General features: G+C 41.8%; 1 protein-coding gene across 1 annotated transcript in view; it reads left to right on the top strand.

Moving 5' to 3' along the window:
* The first annotated feature begins 594 nt into the window (after window positions 1-594).
* ACOT12 (acyl-CoA thioesterase 12) overlaps window positions 595-11,291 on the top strand; it is a 116,207-nt gene continuing 105,510 nt past the window's right edge. The window contains exon 1 of the mRNA XM_006889889.1: window positions 595-721. Coding sequence (XP_006889951.1) covers window positions 595-721 — 127 coding nt within the window. The remainder of the gene's footprint in view (window positions 722-11,291) is intronic.

Genomic DNA, 11,291 nt, shown 5'->3' with positions numbered 1-11,291 from the left:
ACAGGGTACTTCTCAGAGGCATGGATGGTGAAACTTCACATCACGTTTTGGGGGCGTGTTGTTAGGAAGGCCCAGTCCTTGGCAAAGGACATCATGCTGAGAACGGTTTCTGTGAAACAGGAAGGGTCAGTGGAACAGGAAGACCCTCAACAAGACGTACTGACAGAATGACTATAGCATGTGAAGGTGAGGATGGCTCAGGAAGGAGCAAGGTTCAGATGCGTTGTTCACAGGGTCGCTGTGAGTCAGTCAGCCGGACGGCACCTAACAACATTCTCTGAACAGCCCTGCGCTGATGCTGCCCTCTCCTATATCTTGTAACGTGTTATCTGCTCTTTATAGATAAGGAACTCCTGATATTCCTTGCTCTGGCTACCACAGTTGCCCAGAATGGAACTTCTAAAACCTGAGCACTCTCTTTCACCTCCTTTCTCAGGAGGTGGACTTGCACCTCGCTGACGCTGACGCGCTGCTTGCCCTTTGGCCTCCTGGATGCCCTTTGGAGCAGGCGGGCGCGTGGCCAGCAGGCAGTGGGAGAGCGGACCTGGATCTGAGCAGCGGCTTCTGCCTGGGGCTTCACTCTCCTGCCTGAACATGGAGCCGCAGGCGCCCGCTGAAGTGCAAATGAGCCAGAAGATTCAGCCTGCGCACGCCAATGCCTGCGGGGAGCTGAGCGCAGGGCAGCTGCTCAAGTGGATCGACACAGTGGCCTGCCTGGCAGGTAGGGGGGCGGCCAGGTCCTGAAGGTGCGCTAAGGGATGCAAGAGGGTGGAGAGCCCCAGAAGGGAGAGTGCTGTTGCCTTGGTTGGACAGGAGAGCGGTGTCCAGACGGCAGAAGGCCTTCTGAGATGTGGTTGTAGAAGAGGGCCAAGGATGTTGGGGTGTGAGGTGACAGCATACAGGCGATGTCAGGAGCAGAGGCCTGAGGCATCATCCTGTGCCTGCCCCATTGGCGATCAGTCCTAGAAGGGGAGGAGAGGAGGCTATTTACAGAGAGACGTTATCAACCAAGTTGTAGCCAAGGACTTTGAAAACTAAGAGAAATCATCCAACACTGGGAATGACCTAGGCCACTGGTTCTCAAATGTGTCAGTGTCCTCATTTCATTGTCAAGTTGTAAGCAACTCATAGCAGACCCTCACCTTCCTCTGCACCCCCTCTCTCCAAAGCAGTGGCTTATCAGAGGCTGTAAATCACTTGGGGAGACATTGGGCTCTCTTTCTCTCACAGAGCTGCTGGTGGATTCTAACACCAGCACAACTCCCTCAGGGTAACTAATAAATACGTGAGGATTCTGGTTATTTCTGTTAGTATTTACAGGTAGCTGACCCTCCAGCAGGAGGAGGAGATTGCCTATCCTTCCTTCTCCTGCTGAGCAACTGGCAGATTCGAACCTCATGCCTTTGGGATTGCAGAGCAGATTCTTAAAACTAGGCCACTATGGTTCCCAGTTATTTACTATAGTTGAAATTTTAAAGGAAAAGGGTGCCGGTGGCCTGTAGGGGAGTCGCAATGCTAACCTGAAGGCAGTTCCTTCAAATGGTTTGAATTTACCATAGGCTTTTCGCAAGAAAGATGAGAGCAATCTATTCTCCTGACACTTACAGCCTGCAAAAACCCGCTGGAGCAGCTGTGCGTTGGTTCTGACTTGAGGGCAATGAGTGAATGAGTGATTCATTCACAAGAAGAAGCCCCTTACACATTAACATCAGTGACATGTTGTTGTTGTTATGTGCCATCGAGTTGCTTGTGACTCATAGCGACCATATGTACAACAGTCCTAAATGCCGTTCTATCCTGTGCCAACCTCACCGTCTCAAACACACTCATTCCCACCACTCCAATTACAGAATCAATCCATCTCATCTCGGATCTTCCTGTCCTGTGCCGCCCCTCCACTCTCCCAAACATGATGTCCCTCTCCAAGGACCAGTCACTCCTTAGCCCCAAAGAAGTCTACTCAGAGAAGTAGTATTGGTTTACCATTTTGCAAGTCCATTTAGTGTCTGGTTTCATAGATTTCTGAATCCTCACATACCCTTCTGTGTTCTATTTGTTGCCTCCCTTGTGAGGGAGATTCTGAATGCACAACAGACTTAAACACAGCAAGGACTGTTGAAGATGGTGCAGGACTGGGGAATGTTTCCTTTTGTTGTGCATGTTTATGTTGTGAATGAGGTCGCTAAGAGTTCAAACTGACTTGATTGTACAAAAGAACAGCAGCAACTTTCTATTTCTTGTGTAGTCTCTGGAAACACTACTTTGTATAGTCTGGAAAATGTCACCAAACTCTTAGAAAAGAATGAAAATGTGAATAACATTTCAGTGTTGCTACAAATTACCACCAGTTTGCTAGTTTGACTTGCATGTTGATATGATGCTAGCAACTATGTTATTGATATCTCAGATACTAGTAGAGTCACCTCTAGTGACGGGTTTCAGCAAAGCAGTCTAGAAAGGCTGATAATTTTTTGAAAATTAGCCCATGAAAACCTTAAGAATCACAATAGAATCTTATCCATTTGATATACTGCGGGAAGATGACTGCAGGTTGGAAGGCACCACCATCTACAATGATGGATTCACACACCAACCGTCTTAAAGATGCCTCAAGATCAGGCAGCATTTTGTTCAGTTATGTAGAGTTTCCCATTGCAATCAATACGTCTTTTAATCTCCAAAGTACTGAAGAGCAATGATGTCTCTCTGGAGACTAAGGTGCATCTGATACAGGCCATGGTCTTTGCTATCACTTGTTATGCATCAGAGAGTTGGACAGTGAGTGACTAAGGAGGATAGAAGGAGAATTGATGCTGGAGAAGAGTATTAAGGGTACCACGGACTGCTAGGAAAACAAACAGATTTGTCCTGGAAAGGGTTAAACCGGGTGGCTCCCTGGAGGCAAGGATTCTGAGGCTCTGTCTAACATACTTTGGACATGTTGTAAGGAGGGACCGGTCCTCGGAGAGGGATATTATGCTTGGTAGGGTGGAGGGACAGTGCAGGAGGGGAAGGCCCGCTATGAGGTGGATTGATTCAGTGACTGGGGTAATCGGCATGGTGTGTCGGAGACAATGAGATTGGAAAAAGAGCAGAGTTTAGGGCTGTTGTACATAGGGTTGCTATGAGTCACAAGCGACTCGACAGCACATAACAATAACAACAACAACACGTAGAGTTTATTCTCTGGCAGCTAACAACATTCTTCAGAAAAGATAGTTTATCTGAAAAAAATCTCTCCTCTGACTTAGATATACCTTTAGGGACAGAAAAGGGAGAAGGAAAAGGACATCTTAGGGACATTGTGCTTGGATAGGTCAGTGGAATAGAGGAAGATCCTCTACAAGACGTCTTGACACAAGAATGGGCTCAATTATGTCAGAGATGATGATAGACAAAGTTTGAATCTGTTGTTTGTAGGACTTGCTATGAGTCATACTTGAGTCAATGGCACCCAATAATAGCAACGACTAGAGACTTGTTTTTGAAAAAAATTAAGCAAAAAAGATCAAGATACTATGTAAATACGTTAGTCATTGAAACAGTGAATGGGGTAGTATTTTTGAAAGGTGCCTTCCGTTTACTTCTCTCATTCTCAGAGCAGTAAGAAAAATAATTTTGAGTAAGAAAAGTAATGATAATCCCATCATCTCTGACAGACCTAATCTGCAGTCACTGAGTCAATCCATCTCACCCTGGGCCTTTCTCTCCTGCACTATCATTCTACCCTTCTATGCATAATGTCCTTCTTCAAGGATTGATCCTCTTGGCCATGCGCCCAAAGTATGTGAGACACAGCTTCAAAATCCTTTCCTCCAGGAAGTAGCCGAGTTTCACCCTCTCCAAGACAGACCTGTTTATTCTCTTAGTAGTCCATGGTATGTTCAATACTCTTCTCCAGCATCAAATCTCAAAGGCACTGATTCTTCTTCTATCATTCTTAGTCATTGTCCAGCAATCTGATGCATAGCAAGTAATGTGAAGATCATGACCTGTGTAAGACACACCTTATTCTCCAGACTGACATCATTGTTTTTCAGTACTCTAGAGAGCACTAATAGCAGACTCGGCCAATATAATTTGTCTTTTGGTGCCAAGTGTGTTGATTGTAGAACCATGCAAGCTGGAGTTGGTAACAATCTCAGTCTCTTCTCCATCTATCATGAAGCTGATAATTGGTGCGGTGGTGAAAATCTTTATTTCCTAGATGTTGAGCTTCAATCCATATTGAAGACTACAGTTCTGTACTTGACCTTCTGCAGCAAATGCCTTATATCCTCTTCAGTTTCAGCAAGCAAGATTGTGTCATCTGCATAATTCAGGTTGTTGATGAGTCATCCTCCAGTCTTGATGCCACATTCTTCCTCATGAAATCAAGCCTTCCAAATGATCTGTTCTGCATATAGATTGAGAAAGCATGCAGATAGGATGCATCTCTGATGCACTCCTTTCCTGATTCTGAACCATGTGGTGTTTCCCTGCTCTATTCTGACTACTGCTTCCTGGTCCAAGTATAGGTTTCACATGAGTACAATTAAGTGTTCTGGGATATCCATTCTTCTCAAGGTTAGCCATAATTTGTTGTGGTCCACACAGTCAAATGCCTTTGCATAGTCAATGAAACACAGAAAGACATTTCTTCTGTATTCTCTGCTTTCAGTCAAGATCTTTCTAATATTAGCTATAATTCCCTATGCCTCTTCTAAACCCAGCTTGCACACCTGGCATTTCTCTGTTGATATGTTGTTCAAGAAAAACAATATCTTGTACAATTAAGCCCCATCACTAGCTTCCGCACTTCCCAATGGCTTCCCTGCCTCTATGTTGTTCTCTGAAGAGAAGCTAAGATCTGTTCAGAGCCATCCATAGTTAAAATCTACCTGCATTAAGTAGATTCCGATCATAGAGAACACATACAATAGAGCAAAACTTCCCTGTAGGAGTTTCTCAGGCAATAAGTCTTTAACTAAGCCAATTGCTTCATCTTTCTTCCACAGAGAGGCTGGTAGTTTTGAATCTCCAACCCTTTGATTAGTAATCCAGTGCTTAACACGCTGCATCACAAAGGCTTCTTTCATATAGAAGTGAGCTTCAGATATATAAATCAAATGATGGCGCTCCTTGGGCTAAAACCTTCTAAACACACTATGATAAAATGCAAATCCTTTACTATTCCTTACAGATGCTCCTTGGGGTGGGTAGATCAAGAATTTTCTCTCCTAGGATGAGTCAAGTAAACTTGAATGTGAAATGAATTCAGGTTAGGACAACAGGGAGCTTTGATTACTCAATAAGTGGTAGAGTACTTCACCAAAGGACTTAATTAATGTTAACAAGTATAAGAATATCATGCTATCCAGATAAACATTGTGCTTTGGAACAGGCCACAGTTGCCATTCCTGTCTGCTCCCTGTTTTGCTTGGTACAGTTCTCGTCAGAGAACTATAATTGTAAACTGTAGTTGATATAGTTGTAAACTGTACCGTCGACCTTCCAATACTTCCCAGAACAGGCCATGCCTGTCTCTCTGCTCAGCACTTTGCCCCTGCTCTTCTCTTCACCATGACACTCTAATTTTGGCCCTTCCTGTGCATTGTATCTCAGTTTGGGTCATTTCCACAGGTAAGAGTTTCTTGTGTGCCTGTTTACATTTACATCCCTTCATTGCTTCTTATCAAAATTCTCTTTCTTACTGCTTCCATCACACTTACTTAGCACACGCCATTATTTGGTATATTGATCGGTTTATTTATTTTCTGCCTTGCCAGTTACCATGTTACCGTTTAGACTAAGACTTGTTCTGGTTCTCGAATTTTGCTGTCTCTCATACTCGCTCAGCATTTCTAAAGCTTAAGGAAGTGAAGAACAAATTCAAGCCTCAAGTTGCAATATTTAAGGATACTTTGGGCAGAATATTAAATGATCCAGGAAATATTAAAAGAAGATGAAAAGAGTATACAGAGTCATTGTACCAAAAGGAATTGGTGGACACAGAAGAATTTCATTAAACAATGTATGAGCAAGAGCCTGTGGTGATGAAGGAGAAAGTTCAAGCTGCTCAGAATTGTCAAAAAACAAGGCCCCAGGAATTGACAATATACCAACTGATAGATTTCAATAGATGCTGCCCTAGATGTGCTCACTAAGTTGTGCCAAGAAATATGGAGGAGAGCCACTTGGCCAACTGAATGGAAGGGATCTATATTTGTTCCCATTCCAAAGAAAGGTGATTGACAGAATGTGAAAATTATCTAACAATATCATTAATATCACATGCAAGCAAGATTCTGCTGAAGATTATTTGAAAATGACTGGAACAGCTCATCAAAAGAGAGTGCATCTGAATTCCAAAATCAATCTCCATAATAGTCTATGTGTTTCCTACTGCCAAAGGGGCCCTTTAGAGTAGTGAGAGAAGATCTTCACCCTGAAACCCACAGCGTCCCTTTTCAGCAGGAAGTAGCTAAGAGAATACGCCGTCCCCTTTTCCTTATGACTCAGGGTGAAGTCTCTCTCAGGGAGGAGTGATAGGGAATGGCAATGGATACACTGACAAAGAAGATTAATCAGAACTGGCTTTGACAAGCACTGTGGCATTTGGACAAGAACAAACTGGGAGGAGGGTAGAGAGAATAGTGCAACAATGAATGAGTGGAAGCCCAAAATCTCTGTAAATGTTTATGAAAATTAATAAAATATAATTATAATTTAAAAAAAAGGAAGGATTACATCTCAACATCAGAAAAACAAACATCCTCAACAACGGGCCAACAGACTACAACATGAATGATTTCATCTTACTTGGATACACAGTATACGTTGTCGCTACCATCAGTCAGGAGACTGGGAAACATATGGCATTGGGAAAGTCTGCTGTCAGGGACCTCTCCAAAGTATTAAAGAGTAATGATGTCAATTTAAAAAAAAAAAAAGAGAACTGCCACAAGTACAGCCTGGTTTTGGAAGGGGTCGTGGTACTAGGGATATTGTAGCTTATGTTAGATGGATCTTGGCTGAGAGCAGGGAGTACTAGAGGAATGTCTATCTGTGTTTCATTGGCTATGCAAAGGTGTTTGTGTGGATCACAACAAACTGTGGCTGACTCTGAGAAGAATGGGAATCCCAGAACAACAACAATTCCTCATACAGTAGGTCAATTTTGTTTTCATTGTGTATGTACATACTCTTTAATCAATTCAGACCCATGATGATCCCATGTTGTAGAGTAGAACTACTCTATGTGATTTCCTTTGCTATAAACTTTTACAGAAGTAGGTCACCAGGTCTTTTTCCGTGGATCCCTTAGGTTAGCTCTGACTGCCAACCTTTCATTACAAGCTGGACTCTTAATAAATTGCATCACCATTTGGTGAAAAGAACTCCTTTTCCAGAATCTACTAAGTGCTTGTGAAAAAGAATGTGGCATCAGGATTAGAGGAAGTCTCATCAATAATCTGCCTTACATAGATGACACAATCTTGCTTGCTGAAAGTGAGGAGGAATTGAAGCACTTACTGCAGAAGATCAAAGAACAACTTTCAATATGAACGACATCTCAATGTCAAGAAAATAAAAATTCCCACGACTGGGCCTACAGATGACATTAAGATAGAAGGAGAAAAGATTGAAACTGTCAAAACTTCATTTTACTTGAAGACACAATCAATGCACTTAGTACCTACCAGCAGTCAGGAGATCCGGAAATGTATTGCACTGGGAAATTATGCAGAGACCTCTCCAATTTTCTGAGAAGCAAGGATGTTATTTTGAGGACTAAGTTGTACCTGATTTAGACAATCACTTTCAAGTTCTTACTATGCATCTGAGAGCTGGACAATGAATAAGGATGACAGAAGAAATATTGAAACCTTTGAACTCTGATGTTAGAGAGTACTGAATATCCCATGGACTGCCAAAAGAACAAACAGGTATGTCTTGGAAAAGGTGAAACCAGATTGTTACTTGGAAGCAAGAATGGTGAAGCTTAGTCTTATATACTTTGAGCATGTGGCTAGGGCAAGCAAGCTATTTCCTGGAGAGGAATATCATGCTTGGAAAGGTGGAGGGACAGCAAAGAAGAAGAAGACTCTCACGTAGGTAGATGGATGCAGTGACTGCTACAATGGGCTCAAGTGTGTCAGAGTTTGAGTGAGATTGGCACAGGAAAGTACAGAGTTCATATCTGTTGTTGAAAGGGTCACTGTGAGTTGTGCTTGATGAAATGGCGCATAACAACAACAACAGTACTAACTGTTAAACAAAAACCTACTGACTATAAGGATCAGTAGCTGTGATGGCCTAGTGGTAAGAAGCTGTGCTGCAATCCTGAAGGCATGCAGTTTGAGGCCACCACCTCCTTTGTGGAAAATAGATGATCAATCTTTTTCCATGTGATTAACTGCCGCTGAAAACCCACTAGAGGGTCAGCTATGTGTTGGTTTAGACTTGATGGTACTCAACAACAACAGATGGATGGTTGGCTGGATGGATGAGTGAACTGATAAATAAATGCAGGGTGTGGAATGTTCTTTATAAAAATATCCCAGATTTTGCATAAAGCATTTCATAGGCTCAACAAATGTATCTAGTTTAAAGTAAAATCTTCTGTTATAAAATACTAGAGCTAGAATAGACATCAAAGATCATATGTCCAGACCCTTTATTTTACAGATGACAAAAGTTAAACTCAAATAGCCACAGACATCTTGCTTTTCCCAATGTGTGCTAATGGAATTTCTAATTTTGATTTCTAATTTCTATTTGATGCTAATCTGTTAGTTCATTTTCTATGTTTAGAGGTTTATTTAACTTATGCCTCAAAAGTGTTTAACAGAGCTTGAGGTGGACTATAATAATATAATAAGAGAAATAGGCATATAAAATCAATTAACATGCAGGAGAAAGAAACCATTGGTACTGCCAGTAATAATGATGCCTATTGCTGAGGCAAATAAGAGTATTATATGAATATTGATGTGACTTTTAGAGTTGTTTTGCTTATGACCATCATTACATAATGGACAAATTGCCCCTTCTGTAATTGGCTTATGGAGCTCTGGTGGCCTAATACTAAGAAGCTGTGCTGCAATTATTTGAATCCACCAGCTGCTCCCTGGGAGAAGGGTGAGCAATCTCCTCCCATGCAATTTACTGGCTCTCAAAACCTGCTGCAGGGTCAACTATGAGTTGATTCCAACTCAGTGACAAAGCAACAACAATATGATTGGCTTAAGAATTCTGATATCCTCATGGTAAGATGCTGTACTACAATCCCAACAGCATGTGGTTCAATTCCACAAGCTGCTGTGGAAGAATTAACAATCTCCTCCCATTATATGTACTGCCTCTGAAAACCATGGAAGACTCAGCTATCAGTTGGTTTCTACTCAATGCAAACAACACCAATAGCATAGTGGACTTAAAATTTCATAAGATTTAAGGCATCTTTGGACACTGAAACCACAGATAGATTAAACTGATAATCAATTGCTTTTGGACATGAATAACTAAAATGCTAACAATATAGTATTAAAGAAGATTTTACGATGAAGTTTATCTGGGAGCCTTTGATGATGCTGATGTTGAACATTCTGTGGTGAGAGAAACACACAAAGCAAAAGTTATTGTTGAGCAAGCTATAACTACTAAATCTGTGCCAGAAAAGTTCCACCATGGTTGCTACCTTGTACCAATAGGAGTGTGCTGTTGTTGTTGTTAAGTGCCATCGAGTCACAGGCGACTCATAGCGACCCTATGAAGGAGAGTCCTTGATGCTTGGGTGCCTTTCATCCTCTCTCCAGGTTCATAGGGTTTCCGGAGGCAAGCTATTATGGAAGTGGACGCCACTCCTCCTTCTACGCTTGTTCAATCAGGGAGCTCCACCCCACTCTCTGTCCGCATTGGGTAGCCAACCATTAACACATTTGACACATCTGTGTCACAGTGTTCAGCCTCACAGCAACCACAAGTGATCAAGGGATGGGACAGCAACTTGTACACCAGGGCTATATGACCTAGAGGAATTTCTGAACAAAAACAATGAAAGACTGGCCTGAGAGCCGCGAACTAAAAGTCACCCACTTTTGTCTTGGTCACATCGTTTTCTCTTCGCAACAACAACAACCAATAGGAGTAATACAATAAAAGTTGGTTGGTTGATTTCTAGTGTTTTTTTCTCACCAGTTTCTTTTGTTCCATTTCTCCTGTGTAGTCCCATTGTTGTTAAGTGCTATTGACCTGAGTATGACCCATAATGAGCCTATGAACAACAAATCTGAATCCTACCCTGTCCTGTGCCATCTTCACACTTCCTGACAAACTAGGGACCATTGTGGCAGGTATTGTGTCAAATTGCCTGATTGAAGCTTTTTCTTTCTACCTTTCCAAGAATGATGTCCCTCTCCACAGAATAATCTCTCCTAGCAAAATGCACAAAGTATTATCTGCCTCCAAAGAGCACTTTGGCTGCATCCTCTCCAAGATGTGTTTGTTCTTCTGCCAATTCATAAGATAATTTAGTAATCTTCTCCAACACCATAACTCAAAGATATCAATTCTTCTTCCATCATCCTTATTCACTCTTCAGCTCTCAGATGCATAGGAAGTGGTGATAAAGAGTGTGGCCTGTATCAGACATACCTTAATTCTCAAATGGTCATCACTGCCCCTCAAAAATTTGGACAGCACCCTGACTTCTTCAGTGCAGTATGTCTACTGATTTCCTGACTATTGGTACCAAGGGTGTTTGCTGTGGAACCAAGTAAGATGAAGTTTTGACAATTTCAATCTTTTCTCCATCTATCACGATTGTCAATCTGTCCAATGGTAAGAATTTTTGTTTTCGTGGTGTTGAGAAACAATCCATATTGAAGGGTGCATTCTTTAATCTTCTGCAACAAGTACAAAAAGGTCATCACAAAGACAGAGGAGAAAGAAAAACTAAACTAATATCACAGGAGACTCTGAAAAATTATAATAAAGTATCAAGAAGCCGAAACAAAGGGAAGACATGCTGAAGTAAAAGAGCTGAACAGAAGACAGCCACATTACTCTGATAAATAATAGCCACCCTCTCCCCCACAAGCACTGTTGGATCTGGAATTAAACGTCTTCTCAGTATTTAAAGAAAAAATATATTCCCTATAAATTTGGTTTGAGCTTTGAATTTGTTCTTCAATTCCTTGACCTTAAGAAACACTGAGCGAGTTCGGCCCTTTTGATTTTCTGACTCCAACTCCTTGAACATTTCATTGTAATATTTTGCTTTGTCATCCCGTGCTGCCTTTTGAAAT

Source organism: Elephantulus edwardii, unplaced genomic scaffold (genome assembly GCF_000299155.1).
Source record: "Elephantulus edwardii isolate Elephantulus edwardi_28Jun2011 unplaced genomic scaffold, EleEdw1.0 scaffold00082, whole genome shotgun sequence".
Classification (NCBI taxonomy): Eukaryota; Metazoa; Chordata; class Mammalia; order Macroscelidea; family Macroscelididae; genus Elephantulus; species Elephantulus edwardii.
The sequence above is the reverse complement of the archived record's forward strand: the minus strand, read 5'-3'. Positions and strand labels throughout refer to the sequence as shown.